The 23,994-nt window shown below is 49.6% G+C and overlaps 1 protein-coding gene across 4 annotated transcripts in view; it reads right to left on the bottom strand.

Moving 5' to 3' along the window:
• Nucleotides 1-23,994, bottom strand: part of tacc1 (transforming, acidic coiled-coil containing protein 1) — a 207,778-nt gene that overhangs the window by 168,670 nt on the left and 15,114 nt on the right. The window contains exon 1 of one of the 4 annotated variants that reach the window (XM_078428737.1): nucleotides 11,755-11,862. The exons of the other annotated variants lie outside the window; for them this stretch is intronic. Coding sequence (XP_078284863.1) covers nucleotides 11,755-11,822 — 68 coding nt within the window. The 5' untranslated portion in view covers nucleotides 11,823-11,862. Of the gene's footprint in view, nucleotides 1-11,754; nucleotides 11,863-23,994 lie in introns of those variants that run through there. 4 annotated transcript variants of the gene reach the window in all.

Raw genomic sequence — 23,994 nt, 5'->3', positions numbered from 1 at the left:
CAGGGGCGGGCGGGCGGCAGGGCTCGGGTCAGACCGCGCGGCTTTATTCTGGCCGGGCACCAGAGGAGACGGGACGCAAGAGGCCCTTAGTTAGGCCCATCGGGTCGATGCCGACCATCATTCACCCCTTCACACTAGTGCTATGTTTAGTTTACAGATAGAGCAGGGAAAGAGGCCCTTCGGCCCACCAAGACCATGCCAACCATCGATCACCCACTCTCAGAAAGACATTCTAGCCTTAGAGGGAGTACAGAGAAGGTTCACCAGATTGATCCCTGGGATGGCAGGACTTTCATATGAGGAAAGACTGGATAGACTGGGCTTGTACTCACTGGAATATAGAAGACTGAGGGGGGATCTTATAGAAACATATAACATTCTTAAGGGGTTGGAGAGGCTAGATGCGGGAAGATTGTTCCCGATGTTGGGGAAGTCCAGAACCAGGGGTCATAGCTTAAGGATAAGGGGAAGTCTTTTAGGACCGAGATGAGAAAACATTTCTTCACACAGAGAGAGTGATCTGTGGAATTCTCTGCCACAGAAGGTAGTTGAGGCCAGTTCATTGGCTATATTTAAGAGGGATGTGGCCCTTGTGGCTAAAGGGATCAGGGGGTATGGAGAGAAGGCAGATACAGGTTACTGAGCTGGATGATCAGCCATGATCATATTGAATGGCGGTGCAGGCTCGAAGGGCCGAATGGCCTACTCCTGCACCTATTTTCTATGTTTCTATGTTCTCACTCGTTCTATGTTTAGTTTAGTGATACCGTATGGAAACAGGCCCTTCGGCCCACCGAGTCCATGCCGACCACCAGTCACCCAATCTCACTAGTTCTAGGTTTGGTTTAGAGATGCACCAGGAAACAGGCCCTTCGGCCCACTGAGTCCATGCTGACCATTGATCATCCACTCTCAGGCATTCCATGTTTAGTTCAGAGATACAGCATAGAAACAGGCCCTTCGGCCCACCGAGTCCACACCGACCATTGACCACCTGTTCACACTAGTTCTGTGTTATCCCACTTTCTCATCCACTCCCGACACACTCAGGGCAATTTACAGAGGGCCGATTAACCTACAAACCCGCACGTCTTTGGGATGTGGGAGGAAACCGGAGCACCCGGAGGAAACCTGCAAACTCCACACAGGCAGCACCCGGGGTCAGGATTGAACCCGGGTCCCTGGCGCTGTGAGGCAGCAACTATACCGCTGCGCCACCGTGCCGCCCGTGAGGAGATCAAGGAATTGTGGGTAATGGGGATGTGGCATAGAAGAGGCCAGCATAGATCCCTCGTGATCATTGTGAAGGACGGGGCAGGCTTGAAGGGCCGAATGGCCTACTCCTGTTCCTGTTTTCTGTGTGTGGGAAGGAACGGCAGATGCTGGTTTAAACCAGAGATAGACACAGGCCCAAGTAGGCGGCAGCGGTAGAGTTGCTGCCTCACAGCGCCAGAGACCCGGGTTCCATCCCGACTACGGGTGCTGTCTGTACGGAGTTTGTACGTACTCCCCGTGACCTGCGTGGGATTTCTCCGGGAGCTCCGGTTTCCGCCCACATTCCAAAGACGTGCAGGTTTGTAAGTTAATTTGCTTCTGTAAATTGTCCCTCTAAAACTGAGGTGAGAAGGAACTTTTTCACCCAGGGAGTTGTGAATTTGTGGAATTCTCTGCCACAGAGGGCAGTGGAGGCCAATTCACTGGATGGAGTTAAGAGAGAGTTAGATAGAGCTCTGGGGGCTAGTGGAATCAAGGGGTATGGGGAGAAGGCAGGCACAGGTTACTGATTGTGGACGATCAGCCATGATCACAATGAATGGTGGTGCTGCCTCGAAGGGCCGAATGGCCTCCTCCTGCACCTATTTTCTATGTTTCTATGTTTCTATGTTTCTATGTATGGGACATAGACCTAGTGTACAGCTGATCACTTGTCGGCATGGATTGGCTGCGCCTTTTTCCCCGCTGTATCTCGAAACTACACACAACGGTATTAACATTCAATTCTCCAATGTTAAGTAACTTCTAACTAACTCCCTCCCCCCTTTTCTCCCCCAAACCCTCACCCCCTCCCTCTATTTCCCCCCTTTCCTTCCTTGGACTCTACCTATTTGTCCCCCCCACCCCCCCCCACCCCCCGCCACCCACCACCCCCAACCCCCCCCTCCACCCCCCCCCCCCACCACCCCCAACCCCCCCCCCCCACTCCTGCCCCGACTGCAACCAGCCTGAAGTAAGTTCTCAACCTGGAACGTCACCCATCCATGTTCTTCAAGAGACCCTGCCTGTCCTGCCGGATTACTCCGGCACTCTGTGTCCTTTCCCGAAACCTAACCTCTTTCCAATTCCAAAGATAGACACAGTGGGTCAGGCGGCATCCATGGAGAAAATGGATGGAGCTGTCCGGAGAGGCCCAGTGGTCATTGCCTGAACCACTGAGTTACTCCAGCACTTTATCTTTGGTATAAACCAGCATCCTTATTACTCTTTCTAATTCCATAGCCCTGTTGATAGCAATATATATTGTCCTTATGTAACCCATACATAGTCCTTATCCAAGTACCGTACTGTTAAACGTGATGTCTCAATTACCCCTCAGACTGAAGAAAGGTCTCGACCCAAGACGTCACCTATTCCTTTTCTCCACAGATGCTGTCTGACCCGCTGAGTTGCTCCAGCATTTCGTGTCTATCTTACCCCTTCAGACTGCTGGCTCCAGACCCCAGCCAACCCCAAGTTAAGCATTCCCCTCAACTCCCCTCCAAACTTTGAGGGAATAAGCAGAAGGATTAGATGTGGCGTTAAAAAATAACCTCTTTGCAGCATCAGCGATCGCTGTAACTAGTGCGTGTGTCAGGGGTTACGGGGAGAGGGCAGGGGAATGGGGTGAGGAGGGAGAGATAGATCTAACATGATTGAATGGCGGAGTAGACTTGATGGGACGAATGGCCTCATTCTGCTCCTATCACTTATGACATTATGAATAATTGGAGATTACAAAAACACACGGTTTCGCAGTTAACCCCGGCCCTCCCTCTTAAACATGACACACCCGACTGAAGAAGGGTCTAGATCCAAAATGTCACCCAATTCCGTCTCTCCAGAGATGCTGCCTGTCCCGCTGAGTTACTCCAGCCTATCTTCGGTGTAAAGCAGCATCTGCAGTTCCTTGCTACACACCTCTTGAGTCGTTGGCCCAACAACCCTTTCATGCTCCAGATAGCTTAGTTTAGAGATAGAGTGTGGAACCTGGCACTCTGGCCCACCAAGTCCACACCAACCATCCATCCCCCGTGCACTAGTTGTATTTCCTACACGCAAACACGAGGCACCGCATTCAATTATTTGCAAAACACAAAGTGCTGGAAGACATCAACAGGTCGGGCAGCATCTGTGGAGGTAATGGGCAGACGACATTTCAGGTCGGTGACCTTCTGCCAGACTGAAGAAGAGTCCAGCCCAGTCGGATTGATCGTGCAGGAAGGAACTGCAGATGCTGGTTTACACCACAAATGGACACAAAAGGCAGGAGTAACTCAGCGGGTCAGACGGCATCTCTGGAGGGAATGAATGAATGGGTGACCTTTTGGGTCGAGACCACCCTTCTTCAGGCAAAGCCGACAGGCTGAAAGTACAACCACTTGTGGCAAGAAGATATTTAAAGACCCGGTTGCTGTGAGAAAGCTTGCATGAACGCCTAATCGTTAGGCCGATGCAATAACACTGAGAAAGACCGTGTTTGTCCTGTCGAGCTGTTTTCGAAGCCCAAGGGCTTAACTTGTGATCATGACTTGGCCGAGACACTCCGCACTTAGTGTCACGTTACTGTTAGTTCTTTTTCACCTTGGATGTCAAATGAGATTTTTTTGCGTAGAAGGCCATTCGGCCCATCAGAACTATGCTAGCCCCCCCCAGAGAGCTAACCCATCAGTCCCATTCCCCCTTTTCCCCCAATGCGACTCCACGCTCCCACTCCTTTGCCACCCACCCTTACTTTAGACCTTAGAGGTACAGTGTGGAAACAGGCCCTCCCACCCACCCAGTCCAAAGCGCCAGAGACCAGGGTTCGATCCCAGCCACGGGTGCTGTCTGTACGGAGTTTGTACGTTCTCCCCGCGACCAGCGTGGGTTTTCTTCGAGATCTTCCGTTTCCTCCCACACTCCAAAGACCTGCGGAGTTCTAGGTTAATTGGCTTGGTGTAAATGTAAATTGTCCCTAGCGTGTGTAGGATAGTGTTAGTGTGCGGGGATCGCTGGTCGGCGCGGACTCGGTGGGCCGAAGGGCCTGTTTCCACGCTGTATCTCTAAACTAAAATAAACCCAAAAAAGAAGCTAATCAACCTACAAAGCCACACGTCTCTGGGGTGTGGGAGGAAACCGGAGCACCCGGAGAAAACCCTCACGGCCCACTTGGGGGGCAGTTTACGTGGCCAAATAATCTTTCGACGGTTTCTTTCCAAAACAAAATGTTTCTTCTGCCGTTTCAGTGATGCAGCGTGGAAACAGGCCCTTCGGCCCACCAGGCCCCTGCACTAGTTCTATCCTACACGCACCAGGAACAATTTACAGAGGGCCAATTAACATACAAACCTTCACGTCTTTGGAGTGTGGGAGAAAACCGCAGGCACTGGGAGGAAACCCACGCGGTCACTGGGAGAACGTACAAATTCCGTACAGACAGCACCCGAGGTCAGGATCGAACCTGGGTCTCTGGCGCCGTGAGGCAGCAACTCTACTGCTGCATCGTGGGGCCGGCCTGTTGAACAAATGTCTGACGAAGGCTCTCGACCCAAAATGTTGTCTGTCTATTCCCCTCCACAGATGCCCTGTTCTTCTCCCCGTGATCTTTGACACCCTGACTAATCAGGAACTGTTGGGACCTACAGCGTTGGGTCCTATAGCGTCCGGGCCTACAGTGTCTGGGCCTACAGTGTCCGGGCCTACACTGTCCGGGCCTACAGCGTCCAGGCCTACAGCGTCCGGGCCTACAGTGTCAATCTCTGCTTTATAAATGCCCAATGCCTTGGCCTCCATTCAAGGAAGAACTTGCAAACTCCACACAGACAGCACCCAAGGTCGGGAGCGAACCCGGGTCTCTCGTGCTGTGAGGCAGCAGATCAACTCTGCACAGCCCCAAAACCACATTGAGCCCTAGAGTGATACAGTGTGGAAACAGGTTCTTCGGCCCAACTTGCTCACACCGGCCAACAATGTCCCAGCTACACTAATCCCACCTGCCTGCGTTTGGTCCATATCCCTCCAAACCTGTCCTATCCGTGGCGGCGCCTAACGGCAACGGCTGACTAGCAGTCTGTCCGTCTTTTTTTTGTTGAGTGTCGGTGTTGGGATGATTTTTATATATTTTTTTTTGGTTGTGTATGTGTGGGAGGGGGTGGTGGTGTGTGGGGGGTGGGTGTGGGTGGGTGGGTGTGGGGAACTTTTCTCTTCCTCACGGCGCGGGGTGCGGCTCGGCTGCGGGGCCTAACATCCCCCGGTGCGGCTCGGCCGCTGGACTTTACATCCCGGTGCGGCTTGGCCGCTGGACTTTACATCCCGGTGCGGCTTGGCCGCTGGACTTACATCGCCCGGTGCAGCTCGGCTGCGGGGCTTATCACCGCCCGGTGCAACTCGGCTGCGGGACTTTACATCGCCCGGTGCAGCTCGGCTGCGGGGCTTAACACCGCCCGGTGCGGCTCGGCTGCGGGACTTTTCACCACCCGGTGCAACTCGGCTGCGGGACTTAACACCGCCCGGTGCGGCTCGGCTGCGGGACTTTTCACCGCTGGTGCGGCTCGGCTGCGGGACTTAGCTGCGCAAGGCTTGGTCGCGGGCCTTTCATCGCCCGGTTCGGCCGCGAGACGTTTCAGCGCCCGGTGCGGGGACTGTGCGGGTCGGTCGGGGACAAGCTGTCTGTCCGTGGGCGCGGGAAAGAGAGGGGAAGTTTTGTTGCCTCCATCACAGTGAGGGGGTGTTTGGAGTCACTGTGATGGACATTTGTGTTGGGGTCATGTGTCTTGTGTTTTTTTTTTCTATGACTGCTATGTAGTTTCGTTCGGTACTTCGGTACCGAACGACAAATAAAGCTCTGTTATACCTGTTATACCTGTTATACCTGTCTAACTGTTTCTTAAACGTTGGGATAGTCCCGGCCTCAACTACCTCCTCTGGCAGCTTGTTCCATACACCCACCACCCTTTGTGTAGTAAAGGTGCCCCTCAGATTCCCATTAAATCTTTTCTCCCTTACCTTGAACCTATGTCCTCTGGTCCTCGATTCATCTACTCTGGGCAAGAGACTCTGTGCATCGACCCGATCTATTCCTCTCATGATTTTATACACCTCCTCTGCAGTCTCCAGTGCCTCTATTGATCTGCAGGGGCACTGGGCCATGGTGACCTGCATCGAGCGACTGGCATGCGGTCAACGTCCACCTTCAGTAACCTTAGCCTCCCTGAAGCTCAGCTGGCATGCAACCTGCTAACTCCCAGTTCTGAACTTTACTGCACTCTATCCTGCACTAAACAATATTCCCTTCACCCCGTACCTGTACATCTTATGTGTATCAAAGCACTGCAGATGCTGGTTTAAATCGAAGATAGACACAAAATGCTCGAGCAACTGAAGTCTGAGGAAGGGTCTCGACCCAAAACATCACCCATTCCTTCTCTCCAGCGATGCTGCCTGACCCGCTGAGTTTTAGATTTAGATTTAGAGATACAGCGCGGAAACAGGCCCTTCGGCCCACCGAGTCTGCGCCGCCCAGCGATCCCCGCACACTAACACTATCCTACACCCACTAGGGACAATTTTTACATTTGCCCACTCAATTAACCTACATAACTGTACGTCTTTGGAGTGTGGGAGGAAACCGAAGATCTCGGAGAAAACCCATGCAGGTCACGGGGAGAACGTACAAACTCCGTACAGACGGCGCCTGTAGTCAGGATCGAACCTGAGTCTCCGGCGCTGCATTCGCTGTAAGGCAGCAACTCTACCGCTGCGCCACCGTGAGTCCAGCATTTTGTGTCTGTACACCTTATGTTAGCTTGAGTGTAATCATGTCTCGTTTTTCCGCTGACTGGTTAGGTTACAACAAAAAGCTTTTTACTGCACGTGACAATAATAAACGAAACTAAAGACAGTGTTTTAAAATCTTTTCTCGTTTATTATTCCGATTTCCTGACAATTTAGTGGCAGGTTCAGAGTGCACTTGACCGTCTCAATAGACAATAGACAATAGGTGCAGGAGGAGGCCATTCGGCCCTTCGAGCCAGCACCGCCATTCAATATGATCATGGCTGATCATTCACAATCAGTACCCCGTTCCTGCCTTCTCCCCATACCCCCTGACTCCGCTATCCTTAAGAGCTCTATCTAGCTCTCTCTTGAATGCATTCAGAGAATTGGCCTCCACTGCCTGCTGAGGCAGAGAATTCCACAGATTCACAACGCTCTGACTGAAAAAGTTTTTCCTCATCTCCGTTCTAAATGGCCTACCCCTTATTCTTAAACTGTGGCCCCTTGTTCTGGACACCCCCAACATTGGGAACATGTTTCCTGCCTCTAACGTGTCCAACCCCTTAATAATCTTATACGTTTCGATAAGACCCCCTCTCATCCTTCTAAATTCCAGTGTGTACAAGCCTAGTCGCTCCAATCTTTCAACACATGATAGCCCCACCATTCCGGGAATTAACCTAGTAATCTCCAGGTCTCACAGTGGGACGGTGCTGACCAAATATCAATCATCGCGGCATTGAGTAACAGCCCCAGCCCTCGCTGCCACTTCTCTCCCCTCAAACTAAGTGCCGGGTCAATGAGAGGATGTGGTATTGGGGGCGGCACAGTGGCGCAGCGGGTAGAGCTGCTGCCTCACAGCGCCAGAGACCCGGGTTCCTTCCTGACCTTGGGTGCTGCCTGTGTGGAGTTTGCACGTGTCTCCCTGAGGAATTCATTGCCACGGACGGCTGTGGAGGCCAAGACATTGGGTATTTTGAAAGCGTAGATAGATATCTTCTTCTTCTTCTTCTTCTTGCGTTTGAGGCAACAGAAGTTATGAAGCTGCTTCTGTGTCTGCTGTCTCTGTTTGTTGTCGCTCGGCTGACTGAGGTCAATTGACAGGGCTCACCCCGGGGAGGTCGACAACGTGAGTTTGGTAAGGGGATCAAAGATTACGGGGAGAAGGCAGGAGAATGGGGTTGAGAGGGAAAAAATAGATCAGCCACGATCAAATGGCTGATCTATAGCCAATAGATCATGGCTATAGATGATTTATGTACTTGATGGGCTGAATGGCCACATTCTGCTCTTATATCTTATGGCCTTATGGACCACGTGGGTTTCCACTGGGTGCTCCGGTTTCCTCCCACATCCCAAAGACGCGTGGGTTTGTAGGCAAAATGGCTTCTGCAAAATGTCCCCATAAATGTATAGGGAGCGGATAAGAAAGTGGGACGACATAGAACGAGTGCAAACAGGCGATCGATGGTCAGCATGGACTCGATGGGCCAAAGGGCCCTTTTCTAGGCCGTTTCTCTCCAGAAAAAAACTCGTCCCATCCTACAGACACGGCAAATTTAGCACTGACCTCCCAAAACACCCACACACAACCCTAGAATGAACCAAGGAATGGCCGACCTTTCGGGTCGAGACCCTTCTTCAGACGGTGTCAGGCTGAAGCGTCACCCATTCCTTCTCTCCAGAGACGCTGCCTGACCCGCTGCTGAGTTACTCCAGCTTTTTGTGTCAGTCTTCGGTTTAAACCAGCACCTGCAGTTCCTTCCTGCACAATAAGCCAAACGGACCCTGGGGTGAAGATGACCGAGTCTGAACTCCGACTTCCACTGCATTGGCACACAGTCCCCCGTGTGTAGAATGTAGCTCTGGCCCGCCATGGTACAAACTGTGCACGATGACACTTTGCCATTGAAACATTTGCCGTGAAAGTATTTCTGTGTTGGAGTTGGCCCTGTTCACTGCTCACTCCCTTGTTGCGACTTTCACCAAAGGCCAGGGCTTCCTATTGTGCACGAGGGAACTGCAGGCGCTGGTTTAAGCCAAAGATAAGACACAAAAAGCTGGAGTAACTCAGCGGGTCAGACAGCACCTCTGGAGAAAAGGAACAGGGTCGAGACCCTTCTTCAGTCTGAGAGTCAGGGGAAAGGGAAACGAGAGATATGGCCTAGGTGAAAACGAGTTCCAGACAATGAAACTCAACAAGGCGACTTTGAAGTTGCTACCACATCCCCCCTCTCTCCGTCCCTCCCCCCCGCACAAGTCGTACCAACTTCAAAGTGGTCTTGTTGAGTCTCATTGCCTGTAACTCGTTTTCACCTAGCGCACAGCTAACAATGGCCTGTTTCCTTTACCATCGTTTTACCTATTTGCATATCTTTCATTCGTTGTTCTATATCTCTCTACATCACCGTCTGTATCTATCGTTTCCCTTTCCCCTGACTCTCAGTCTTAATGGTCAGCATGACCTTGGCGGGCTGAAGGGCCAGTGTCCCAAGCAGCATTTCTCCAGAAATAAGGAACTGCAGATGCTGGTTTACACAAAAGGTCACAAAGTGCTGGAGGAACTCAGCAGGTCGGACAACGTCTCTGGAGGAAAGGAATGGGCGCCATTCCATCCTAACCTTACACTTCCTCATCTATGCACCCCCCCTCTCCCCTGACTCTCAGTCTGAAGAAGGGTCTCGACCCGAAACATCATCCACTCCTTCTCTCCAGAGATGCTGCCTGTCCCGCTGAGTTACTCCGGCATCTTGTGTCTGTCAGGGGTTCCTATTGATTTCTCAGCTCGGTCTAAGCAATGTATTTACAGGCAAGGTATTTACAGCGGACCTTACATCACCACACACCATTCTCTTGTCAAATACCACAGCGGAGAATCAGATCCTTAAAGTGAGCCGTGCCTGTGAAGAGGCTAATTGCAAGATAGCTGGATCCAAAGTTTCATCCTGCCATGATCAAGGAGGCCCATGCTGTTAATAGAGGCCTTTCCCAGCTGCTATGGATGCTGGGACAGACTGCCCTCCATAGAAACCATTCACTTCACTCTCCATAGAAACACTGCAGTCCACATGCATGTGGGATAATAACTCTCACTAACTTCTACAGATTAGTTTAGCTTAGTTTAGTTTAGTTGCTGGATGCTGGAGTAACTCAGCAGGTCAGGCAGCATCTCAGGGGAGAAGGAATGGGTGACGTTTTGGGTCGCGACCCTTCTAGTTTAGTTTAGTTTATAATAATAATAATAATAATACATTTTATTTATATAGCGCTTTTCATATACTCAAAGACGCTTTACAGAGATTTTGAGAGAGTTTAGTTTAGAGATACAGTGCAGAAACAGGCCCTTCGGCCCACCGAGTCATTGCTGACCAGCGATCCCTGCACACTATCACTACCCTACGCACACTAGGGACAAATTTACATTTAACATTTATACCAAGCGAATTAACCTACATGTATGGAGTGAGGAAGGAAACCGAAGATCTCAGAGAAAACCCAGGCAGGTCACGGGGAGAACGTACAAACTCCGCACAAAGAGCCCCCTTGGTCAGAAGACATTTTTGTGTCCATATTCCATTTGAACCAGCATCTGCAGTTCCTTGTGTAGGGGGAAAAAAACTGCAGATGCTGGTTTAAATCAGAGGTAGACACAACATGCTGGAGTAACTCAGCGGGTCAGGCAGCATCTCAGTCTGAAGAAGGGTCTCGACCTGAAACGTCACCCATTCCTTCTCTCCTGAGATGCTGCCTGACCCGCTGAGTTACTCCAGCATTTTGTGTCTATCTGCAATTCCTTCACACACAATGACATTCTCAAATGCAGCAGCACAACAGAATATATAAACACAGTGCACTATAAACAATATAACAAACTGGAACTAAAAATAGCTCAGTGTGTGTGTATATATATATATACACATATTCCAAAGTTTCTAGTGGACATTCTTGGTCAAGGGTAATAAATAAATAGACGCCTCTTTGGTACTAACCAACATCTGCAGTTCTTTCTTTCTGCGTTATTGATCGGTGATTGGCAATTGATCACAGCTCTCGCCGTCCTTAAAGATTAGCAGTACGCACGGAGAAACAAGGTGCCAGGAGCAGGCCATTCGGCCCTTCGAGCGTGCACTGCCATTCAATATGACCATGGCAGATCATCCAAGATCAGTATCTATTCACAAAATGCTGGAGTAACTCAGCAGTATAAGAAAATAACTGCAGATGCTGGTACAAATCGATTTATTCACAAATTGCTGGAGTAACTCAGCAGGTCAGGCAGCATCTCGGGAGAGAAGGAATGGGTGATGTTTCGGATCGAGACCCTTCTAGTTTAGTTTAGTTTAGAGATGCAGTGCAGAAAACAGGCCCTTCGGCCCACCGAGTCATTGCTGACCAGCCACCCCTGCACATTATCACTACCCTACGCGCACCAGGGATCAAATTTACATTTAACATTTATACCAAGCGAATTAACCTACAATATGATCATGGCAGATCATCCAAGAGCAGTATCCCCGTTGCTGCTTTCTCTCCCTCCCCACACACACACACCCTGATTCCTGTTAGCCCTAAGAGCTAAATCTGACTCTTTGGGGGGGGTTATTGTGCGTAACTTTTTGTTTCAGTTGACAATTGACAGTGTGAAACTCTCAAGCACAATGGCAGGGAGATACAGTCCAAGCAACAGACCACTGCAATGTGCCGGCTCAGAGTGAGTGAGTGGCTGTAGTTTGGTGAACTTACATGCTGGCTCTCTGCAGCCAGGGTCTCCCACTACCCTTCGGCTGGCTCTGCGAATGAAAGACTCCCATCCTTCAAAGTTTTCTCAGCCCCCGCCGGGCTGCCTTGTGTGACATTGAGACTGTGCTGGGCGCTGCGGCACTAACACTGCGGCCCTCCTGCACACATTGCATGGGGCTCTCAGCCAAATTCCTGCTTCAATCACACGTCCTCCTCCCTCTCCTCCCCCTCCTTCTCCTCCTCCCCCTCCTTCTCCTTCTCCCCCTCCTCCTCCCCCTCCTCCCCTTCTTCTCCCACTCCTCCTCCCCTCCTCCCCCTTCTCCCCCTCCTCCTTCTCCTTCTCCCCCTCCTCCCCCCCTCCCCTGCCTTAGGCAACAACACAAAAAAACCTTAAAGTCAAGCTTAAGATTCACTTGCGAGACAGAGAGAGACACAGAGAGAGAGTCAGAGAGAGAGAGAGAGAGAGAGAAACACACACACACACACAGAGGAGGGATAGAGAGAAATAGAGAGAGACAGAGATTGAGTGAGAGAGAGAGAGGGACAGTGAGACAGAGAGGGAGACAGAGAGGAGGAGAGATAGAGAGTGAGAGAGACAGAGATTGAGAGAGGGAGAGATAGGGAGGCAGAGAGGGAGAGAGAGAAAGAGGGAGGGAGAGAGGGAGGGAGGGAGAGAGAGAGAGAGAGAGAGAGAGAGAGAGAGAGAGAGAGAGAAATAGAGAGAGAGAGAAATAGAGAGAGAGAAATAGAGAAATAGAGAAATAGAGAGAGACAGAGATTGAGAGAGAGACAGACAGAGAGAGAGAGAGACAGACACAGAGAGAGAGAGAGATGGGGAGACAGACAGAGAGACAGGGAGACAGAGAGAGAGAGACAAGGAGACAGAGACAGAGATGGAGAGACAGAGAGACTTGGAGTGGGAAATAAGGAGCAGAAGCCACTTGTTCCTCAGGGATTCTGGCAGTGCATTCCAGGGACCTTATTCTCCACCCCTAATGGGGAATGTCCACTGGATGAAATGATGTGTTTGCGCTCTGGCCCTGGCTCCTCCTCGCTGTTTTCCTGGAGTCCCAGAACCAGGCCGGGCTCATCCCAGCTTGTTGCTGGGAAGAAAGACACACACGGCCGAAGGCAGACACAAAAATGCTGGGGTAACTCAGCGGGTCAGGCAGCATCTCTGGGGAGAAGGAATGGGTGACGTCTCGGGTCGAGACCCTTCTTCAGGGGTTGGACAGGCTAGATGTAGGAAGATTGTTCCCGATGTTGAGGATGTCCAGAACAAGGGGTCACAGTTTAAGGTTAAGGGGGAAGTCTTTTAGGACCGAGATGAGAAGGTTTTTTTTCACACAGAGAGTGGTGAATCTGTGGAATTCTCTGCCACAGAAGGTAGTTGAGGCCAGTTCATTGGCTTTATTTAAGAGGGAGTTAGATGTGGCCCTTGTGGCTAAAGAGATCAGGGGGTATGGAGAGAGGCAGGTACGGGATACTGAGTTGGATGATCAGCCATGATCATATTGAATGGCAGTGCAGGCTCGAAGGGCCGAATGGCCTACTCCTGCACCTATTTTCTATGTTTCTATGTTTCAGACTGAGACTCAGGGGGGAGAGGGAGATGAGAGGTATGAAAAGCTACAAAGAACAAATGAATGAAAGATATGCAAAGAACAAATCAACTCTGATCAAGGAAAGTTGGAGCCCACAATGGCCTGTTGTTGGCTGTGGAGAAGGTGATAATGAGTAGATACAAACTACTACTACTAGGGCGGCACGGTGGCACAGCGGTAGAGTTGCTGCCTCACAGCGCCAGAGACCCGGGATCGATCCTGACTACGGGCGCTGTCTGTGCGGAGTTTGTACGTTCTCCCCGTGACCTGCGTGGGTTTTCTCCAGGTACTCCGGTTTCCTCCCACACTCCAAAGACGTACAGGTTTGTAGGTTAATTGGCTGGCATCATTGTAAATTGTCCCTAGTGTGTGTAGGATAGTGTTAGTGTGCAGGGATCGTTGGTCGGCACGGACTCGGTGGGCCGAAGGGCCTGTTCTAAACTAAATGAAACTAAATACAAACAGTGAAACTAAGCAGGATGATTCGGGTGGGGTGGGGTCTCAATCACATTCTCCTGCCTTCTCCCCATAACCCTTGACACCCGCACTAATCAAGAAACTATCGATCTCTGCCTTAAAAATATCCACTTACTTGGCCTCCACAGCCGTCTGTGGCAAAGAATTCCACAGATTCACCACCCTCTGACTAAAGAAATTCTTCCTCATCTTCTTCCTAAAAGAACGTCCTTTAATTCTGAGGCTGTGACCTCTAATCCTGGACTCTCCCATTAGTGGAAACATCCTCCCCACATCCACTCTATCCAGGCCTTTCACTATCCTGCATGTTTCAACGAGGTCCCCCATCATTCTTCTGAACTCCAGCGAGTACAGGTCCAGTGCCTCAAATGCTCATCACACAGTGCCCTCCATAACATCTGGGACAAAGACCCATCATTTATTTATTGGCCTCTGTACTCCACAATTTGAGATTTGTAATAGAAAAAATCACATGTGGTTAAAGAGTACATTGTCAGATTTTATTAAAGGCCATTTTTATACATTTTGGTTTCACCATGTAGAAATTACAGCTGTGTTTATACATAGTCCTCCCATTTCAGGGCACCATAATGTTTGGGACACATGGCTTCATAGGTGTTTGTAATTGCTCAGGTGTGTTTAAACGCCTCCTTAATGCAGGTATAAGAGAGCTCTCAGCACCTAGTCTTTCCTCCAGTCTTTCCATCACATTTGGAAACTTTTATTGCTGTTTATTAACATGAGGACCAAAGTTGTGCCAATGAAAATCAAAGTAGCCATTATGAGACTGAGAAACAAGAATAAAACTGTTATCGACATCAGCCAAACCTGAGGCTTACCAAAATCAACTGTTTAGAACATCATTAAGATGAAAGAGAGCACTGGTGAGCTTATTAATCGCAAAGGGACTGGCAGGCCAAGGAAGACCTCCATAGCTGATGACAGAAGAATTCTCTCTATAATAAAGAAAAATCCCCAGCACCTGTCCGACAGATCAGAAACACTCTTCAGGAGTCAGGTGTGGATTTGTCAATGACCACTGTCCGCAGAAGACTTCATGAACAGAAATACAGAGGCTACACTGCAAGATGCAAACCACTGGTTAGCCGCAAAAATAGGATGGCCAGGTTACAGTTTGCCAAGAAGTACTTAAAAGAGCAACCACAGTTCTGGAAAAAGGTCTTGTGGACAGATGAGACAAAGATTAACTTAACTTAAATTAACGGTAGCACAGCGGTAGAGTTGCTGCTTTACAGCGAATGCAGCGCCGGAGACTCAGGTTCGATCCTGACTACGGGTGCTGCACTGTAAGGAGTTTGTACGTTCTCCCCGTGACCTGCGTGGGTTTTCTCCGAGATCTTCGGTTTCCTCCCACACTCCAAAGACATACAGGTATGTAGGTTAATTGGCTGGGTAAATGTAAAAATTGTCCCTAGTGGGTGTAGGATAGTGTTAATGTACGGGGATCGCTGGGCGGCACGGACTTGGTGGGCCGAAAAGGCCTGTTTCCGGCTGTATATATATGATATGATATGATATATGATATGATGATATATCAGAGTGATGGCAAGAGCAAAGTACGGAGGAGAGAAGGAACTGCCCAAGATCCAAAGCAGACCACCTCATCTGTGAAACACGGTGGTGGGGGTGTTATGGCCTGGGCATGTATGGCTGCTGAAGGTACTGGCTCACTTATCTTCATTGATGATACAACTGCTGATGGTAGTAGAATAATGAATTCTGAAGTGTATAGACGCATCCTATCTGCTCAAGTTCAAACAAATTAAGGATAGCGGAGTCAGGGGGTACGGGGAGAAGGCAGGAACGGGGTACTGATTGAGAATGATCAGCCATGATCACATTGCCCCCCTCAGGAAAACCGCTCCTACCATCACAAAGACCATCACAACTTGGCCTGATGGTGCATCTCAGCAGCTGCAGGACTGCTTCGACAGGACCAATTGGGATGTGTTTGAACACCGGGACCTGGAGGTGTTCACAGACAGTGTACTATGTTACATTAAAAACTGCATGGACACTGTCACAGTGGACAAACGCATCCGGGTCTACCCCAACCAGAAGCCCTGGATGACCCGGGAGGTCCAGCGGCTGTTAAAAGAGAGGAACACTGCTTTTAGGTCTGGCGATAGGGCTTTATACAGCATGGCCCGAGCTAACCTGAAGAGAGGCATCAGAGAGGCCAAATTAGACTACAGGAGGAAGATAGAGGACCACCTGGACAGTAACAACAGCAGGCAGGTGTGGCAGGGGATCCAGTATCTAACCAACTATAAGACCAACCTTGGAGCTGCTGAAGGTGACGCCTCGTTGGCAGAGGAGCTGAACCTCTTCTTTGCTCGCTTTGAAGTGGAGCCACCCGAGACAGCCATATCACACCACATGGTCCACAGCAGCCTAACCCTCAAGATAGAGGAGCATGAGGTGAGGCGCACGCTGCGGGCCATCAATCCAAGGAAGGCTACTGGACCCGACGGCGTCTCTGGACGCGTGCTGAAGGACTGCGCTGACCAGCTGGCTGGAGTCTGTACGAGGATTTTCAACCAGTCTCTGGCCCAGTCCACTGTTCCATCCTGTCTGAAGTCCGCAATCATAGTCCCCTTGCCCAAAAAACCCCACATTTCCAGCCTCAACGACTACCGGCCAGTCGCACTCACACCAGTGGTGATGAAGTGTTTTGAAAAACTGGTCCGGGGTCATATCACATCACTCCTGCCCCGAAGCTTTGACCCCCACCAGTTTGCGTACAGAGCGAATAGATCCACAGAGGACGCTATAGCCACAGCCCTCCATGCTGCACTGTTCCACCTGGAGCAGCCGGGGAGCTACGTGCGGATGCTCTTTGTGGACTACAGCTCTGCCTTTAATACAATCCTTCCCCATAAACTGGTGGACAAACTGGGGGACTTGGGACTTCCACACTCCACCTGCATGTGGATAAATAGCTTCCTGTCAGCTCGCAGCCAGAGAGTCAGAGTGGGCCATCACACATCCACGGCCCTCAGCCTCAGTACCGGCTCTCCACAGGGCTGCGTGCTGAGCCCCCTGCTCTACACCATCTATACACATGACTGCACCCCCGCCCACCACAGCAACACCATTGTCAAATTTGCGGATGACACTACGGTGGTGGGACTCATCACCGGGGGGGACGAGTACGCCTACCGGGATGAGGCGGAGCAGCTGACAGTGTGGTGTGGAGAAAATAACCTGCTCCTCAACACCTTAAAGACAAAGGAAATAATAATAGACTTCAGAAAGAATAAAACGGACATGGTACCATTAACTATCAGAGGGGACTGTGTGGAGAGGGTGGCGGATTTCCGCTTCCTGGGAATCCATATTGAGGAGGACCTGACGTGGAGCGTGAACACCTCTGCGCTGCTGAAAAAGGTCCAGCAGAGACTGCACTTCCTGAGGGTGCTCAGGAAGAATAACATCACTCAGAGACTGCTGTTGTCCTTTTATCGGTGCTACATTGAGAGCATCCTAACATACTGTGTATGCGTATGGTACACCAGCTGCACAGCGGCTCAGAGGAAAGCGCTCCAGAGGGCCATTGACAACGCCCAGAGGATTGTCGGCTGCCCTCTACTTACCTTGGAGGACTTACACAGTTCCCGCTGCATCAAAAAATCCCAGAGTATTATAAAGGACATTTCCCACCCCGGACACTCCCTGTTTGAACTGTTACCGTCAGGCAGACGGTACAGATCTACAAGGACAAGGACAAATAGATTTTAAAATAGTTTTTACCCCACTGCTATAAAGGCACTAAATGTAGCCGCCAAGGAACGCAGGGGCGATACATAATAAGAGACTGTGAAATCGACAGAAGGATGTAGGGTTGGGTGTTTATGCGTGCTATTTTCATGATATTTATTTTAGTTGTTTATCTTTTTTAAAATATTTTACCTTGTATGTATCGTTAGCTTTTAGAAATGTTTGAATGGTGCACTGACTGGCTGACATTTTACAATTTCGTTGTACATGGCTCATGTTACAATGACAATAAAGGAACTATTCTATTCTATTCTATTGAATGGCAGTGCTGGCTCGAAGGGCCGAATGGCCTACTCCTGCACCTTTTGTCTATTGTCTAAATACCTAAAAACTCATTGGTCGGCGGTTCATTCTACAGCAAGACAATGATCCCAAACATACTGCTAAAGCAACAAAAGAGGTTTTCAAAGCTAAAAAATGGTCAATTCTTGAGTGGCCAAGTCAATCACCCGATCTGAACCCAATTGAGCAATGCCTTTTATATGCTGAAGAGAACAAGGGGACTGCCCCCCAAAACAAGCATAAGCTAAAGATGGCTGCAATACAGGCCTGGCAGAGCATCACCAGAGAAGACACCCAGCAACTGGTGATGTTCATGAATCGCAGACTTCAAGCAGTCATTGCATGCAAAGGATATGCAACAAAATACTAAACGTGACTACTTTCATTTACATGACATTGCTGTGTCCCAAACATTATGGTGCCTGAAATGGGGGGACTATGTATAAACACTGCTGTAATTTCTACATGGTGAAACCAAAATGTATAAAAATGGCCTTTATTAAAATCTGACAATGTGCATTTTAACCACATGTGATTACAAATCTCAAATTGTGGAGCACAGAGGCAAATAAATAAATTATGGGTCTTTGTCCCAAACATTATGGAGGGCACTGTGGGTTGATCTACTCATTCCTGGGGTCATTCTTGAGTGGGCCACTGCTTCGCAACAGCTCTCTCAGTCTGTAGTGCAGGAATGCCTTGAAGGAGTGTTTTCGGGAGCAGTGAAAGGCCCATTGTAGAATCCCAGCTGTGTGGCAGACTGTTCAGATATTCTCGCTGAGAGTCCTTGCCCTTGCATTGGCACTGAAGGCCCATCATGTGACTCGATCGTCACATGAGAACTGTAAATCATGACCTGTACATCGTGCAGGGAATTGAGCTGAAAGCCGGCGTTTAGTTTTTCGAGATACAGCGTGGAAACAGGACCTTGTTGTAATATATAAGACAAGGGGGATGTTGTGATATTGCTGGGACTACTTTGTGTATCCAAGAACTACTTTGTATGGCTGTGTATATAAGTGATGGGTGTGATTAGGCGGTCACTCTGGATCCAGGCGGCCTTGGAAGAAACAGCCTGGAGTAACATCTTAAACATGTGCACTCGTGGTCCTTCCAGAGTCACAACAAAGGTACAACAGGTACCGGACCACGAAGACACAAAGTAGTCCCAGCAATATCACAACATCCCCCTTGTCTTATATATTGCAACAGACCTTCGGCCCACAGAGTCCATGCTGGCCAGCCAGCGATCATCCGCACACTAGTTCTATGTTAACCCAGTCTCGCATCAAAGCACACACTAGGGGGAAATTTACAGCAGTCAATTAACCTTCAAACCCGCACGTCTTTGGGATGTGTGAGGAAACCGGAGCGCCCGGTGAGAACCCACGCAGGTCACAGGGGGAATATACGAAATCCGTACAGACAGCACCGGTAGTCAGGATCGAACCGGGGTCTCTGGCGCTGTGAGGATGCAGCTCCACCGCTGTGCCACAGTGTTTAATGTTGATGTAACATCATCCAGTAAGAATGAAGGGGCCAATGAGGTCCACCATTAGTCCATGTGCGCCATTCATGGTTCTGAGGCGCCACCTGGGGGTCAAGCCACTTACTGACCGAACCTTCGTCACCAGAACTGGAACGATCACGTGACAAGGACCCAAACAGTCTTTCCAGGTGAGGCAGAGGTTCACCTGCACCTCCTCCAACCTCATCTATTGCATCCGCTGTTCCAGATGTCAACTTCTCTACATCGGCGAGACCAAACGCAGGCTCGGCGATCGTTTCGCTCAACACCTGCGCTCAGTCCGCCTTAACCAACCTGATCTCCCGGTGGCTGAGCACTTCAACTCCCTCTCCCACTCCCAGTCTGACCTTTCTGTCATGGGCCTCCTCCAGTGCCATAGTGAGGCCCACCGGAAATTGGAGGAACAGCACCTCATATTTCGCTTGGGCAGCTTGCAGCCCAGAGGTATGAACATTGACTTCTCTAACTTTAGATAGTTCCTCTGTCCCTCTCTTCCCCACCCCCTTCCCAGTTCTCCCTCTGTCTTCCTGTCTCCACCTACATCCTTCCATTGTCCCGCCCCCCTGACATCAGTCTGAAGAAGGGTCTCGACCCAAAACGTTCCTCTGTCCCGCTCTTCCCTTCCCCCTTCCCAGTTCTCCCACTGACTTGGCCTCCACAGCCTTCTGTGGCAATGAATTCCACAGATTCACCACCCTCTGACTAAAGACGTTCCTCCTCATCTCCTTCCTAAAGGAACGTCCTTTAATTCTGAGGCTGTGACCTACGGTCCTAGACTCTCCCACTAGTGGAAACATCCTCCCCACATCCACTCTATCCAAGCCTTTCACTATTCAGTAAGTTTTAATGAGGTCCACCATCCTCCTAAGTGAGTGCAGGCCCAGTGCCGACAAACACTCATCATAGTTTAACCCACTCATTCCTGAGATCATTCTCGTAAACCTCCTCTGGACCCTCTCCAGAGCCAGCACATCCTTCCTCAGATATGGGGCCCAAAATTGCTCACAATGCTCCAAATGCGGCCTGACCACTGCCTTATGGAGCCTCAGCATTGTTTTTGTATTCTAGCCCTCTTGAACAGATGTCCAACGAGGTGAAGTCCTTGAATCGTGTCAGAAGATCCTAGGGGTTGGGTGTAAGTGAGGGGCAATCCTTTGTGCTGACCGAAAAAATCTGGGTTCACATTTTCATTGATGGATACAGCTGGAAACAGCCCCTTCAGTCCACCACGTGCATGACGACCATTAATCACCCCGTTCACACTAGTTCTAGGTCATCCCACTTTTGCCTGTAGTTTTAGGGGACAGTTTCTCCAGATTCAGGGACAGTTTCTTCCCAGACCTTATCAGGCGGCACGGTGGCGCAGCGGTAGAGTTGCTGCCTTACAGCGAATGCAGCGCCGGAGACCCGGGTTCCATCCCGACTACGGGCGCTGTCTGTACGGAGTTTGTACGTTCTCCCCGTGACCTGCGTGGGTTTTCTCCGAGATCATCGGTTTCCTCCCACACTCCAAAGACATGCAGGTGTGTAGGTGAATTGGCTGGGCATATGTAAAAATTGTCCCTAGTGGGTGTAGGACGGTGTTAATGTGTGGGGATCGCTGGTCGGCGCGGACCCGGTGGGCCGAAAGGGCCTGTTTCCACGCTGTATCTCTAAACTAAACTAAACTAATGGCAACTGAACCGTCCTATCGCAACCAGAGAGCAGAGCTGAACTATCTACCTCATTGGTGACCCTCGAACTATCCTTGATCAGACTTTGCTGGCATTACCTTGCTCTAAACGTTATTCCCTTTTCATGTATTTATACTGTGCATGGGTCGATTGTAATCATGTATTGTCTGTCCGCTGGATGGTTAGCACGCAACAAAAGCTTTTCACTGTACCTCACTACATGTGACAATAAACTGAACTGAACAACTGCACACCTGTATATGGTTCTAGCACCATTATTAAGTTTGCAGATGATACAATGGTGATTAGCCTCATCAGCGACAACGATGAGTCGGCCTATAGGGAGGAGGTCCAGCTACTTGCAACGTGGTGCGCTGACAACAACCTGGTCCTTAACACCAAGAAGACCAAGGAGCTCATAGTGGACTACAGAAGGACTAGGGGTGGTACGCACACCCCCCCATCCATATTAACGGGACGGAGGTGGAGCGTGTTTCCAGTTTCAGGTTCTTGGGTGTCAACATTTCTGATGACCTCTCTTGGACCCACAATACCTCAACACTGATCAAGAAGGCTCACCAGCGTCTCTTCTTCCTGAGGAGACTAAAGAAGGTCCATCTGTCTCCTGAGATTCTGGTGAACTTCTACCGCTGCACTATCGAGAGCATCCTTACTAACTGTATCACAGTATGGTATGGCAACTGCTCTGTCTCCGACCGGAAAGCACTGCAGAGGGTGGTGAAAACTGCCCGACGCATCACCGGCTCCTCACTCCCCTCCATTGAGTCTATCCAGAGTAGGCGATGTCTGCGAAGGGCACGCTGCATCGTCAAGGACAGCTCTCACCCCAACCACAGATTGTTTACCCTCCTCCCATCTGGGAGGCGCTACAGGTCTCTCCGTTCCCGGACCTGCAGGTTCAGGAACAGCTTCTTTCCTGCGGTCGTTATCTTACTTAACTCTGCGCTTCGGTGATTGCTGCCACCCCCCCCCCTCGGGTACTCCTCCCATCAGCGACTGATCTCGCTCACCGGAATTTCCACTAACGCTACTGAATTACTGTATATATTATTTGTTTTACTATTCCATCGCATGCACTCTGGTTAAGATGCTAACTGCATTTCGTTGTCTCTGTACTTGTACACTGCACAATGACAATAAAGTTTGTATTGTATTGTATTGCTAGCTTTATGAGCCCTAACCTCCACATCTCCTAATAGCATTCTCCTGCCTTCTCCCCATAACCTTCTCCCCATAACCCTTGACACCCGTACTAATCAAGAATCTATCTATCTTTGACCTGTTGGTTAGTGTGCAAAACACCTTGCTGCACCTTGATATAGGTAACAATAATAAACCTAAACCTCAATATCCTTGACGTACAGGTATGTAGGTTAATTGGCTGGGTAAAATGTTTTTAAAAAATTGTCCCTAGTGGGTGTAGGATAGTGTTAGTGTACGGGGATCGCTGGGCGGCACGGACTTGGTGGGCCGAAAAAGCCTGTTTCCGGCTGTATATATATGATATGATATGATATGAAAATAGGTGCAAGAGTAGACCATTAGGTCCTTCGAGCCAGCACCGCCATTCAATGTGATCATGGCTGATCATTCTCAATCAGTACCCCGTTCCTGCCTTCACCCCATACCCCCTGACTCCGCTATCCTTAAGAGCTCTATCTAGCTCTCTCTTGAATGCATTCAGAGAATTGGCCTCCACTGCCTTCTGAGGCAGAGAATTCCACAGATTCACAACTCTCTGACTGAAAAAGTTTTTCCTCATCTCTGTTCTAAATGGCCTACCCCTTATTCTTAAACTGTGGCCCCTGGTTCTGGACTCCCCCAACATTGGGAACATGTTTCCTGCCTCTAACGTGTCCAACCCCTTAATAATCTTGCATGACAGCACTAGTTGAGCCGAATAGCACACAATACTCCAAGTGCAAAATCTGAAATCAACCTTGACTTCCAGTGCTGTCTGTGTGGAGTTTGCACCTTCTCCCTGTGACCACGTGGGTTTTCTCCTGCATCCCAAAGACGTGCAGGCTAGTAGGTTCATTGACCGCAGTAAACGTCCCCCAGTGTTTAAGTGGGCGGTCGAATCTAGGAGTTGATCAAAATGTGGAGAATGATAAATGGGACTGATGTAGGGTTAATGTAAATGGGTAGTTGATGATTGTGGCAGACTTGGTGGGATGAAGGGCCTGTTTGTTTATGTCTAGCAGTGTCTAGAATAGAAACATAGATAGTTTTTGATGAATATTAAGCTTTTATAGCTCCTTTGTTATTTATTAGTAATTGCTTCGTTACATACGCAGAACAATTAGGGGCCGGTATGTAGGAGCCATTGTGCTTAATTCAATTATTGTCGTTGTGTTGTGGCTATGTTTTAATGTTTCTAGTTTATGTTCTTTTTGCCTGCTTGTGGGTGTGACTTAATGCGTAATGGGGAGTGTCTAGATAGGAGGAGGCTAGCGTGTCGACAGAGGTTAGACTCGGAGGATGGTGAGCACACAGTTCATTACCACACGCACTCGTACCATAGGCTTGTATCATCTATATTTGTAAGAACCACACGGTAATAACGGCAAGAATTTCTAGATATTGTTTGAAGAAGAAACAGTTGATAAAGTACGGAAACTGATGAATTCCTCTATGATTTGTGCTACTTTAATAAAACCAATTAATGAAGAAAAGGAGTTTGGAAGATTCCTTTTGCCATATCAGGGTGCGACGTGTGCGTAAGCTATAACTACATTTCATCCCCGAGAAGTACGGCACGGTAGCGCAGCGGTAGAGTTGCTGCTTTACATCGAATGCAGCGCCGGAGACTCAGGTTCTATCCTGACTACGGGTGCTGCACTGTAAGGAGTTTGTA

Source organism: Rhinoraja longicauda, chromosome 36 (genome assembly GCF_053455715.1).
Source record: "Rhinoraja longicauda isolate Sanriku21f chromosome 36, sRhiLon1.1, whole genome shotgun sequence".
NCBI lineage: Eukaryota > Metazoa > Chordata > Chondrichthyes > Rajiformes > Arhynchobatidae > Rhinoraja > Rhinoraja longicauda.
Note: the sequence above shows the minus strand (reverse complement) of the source record. Positions and strands in the feature narration are given on the sequence as shown.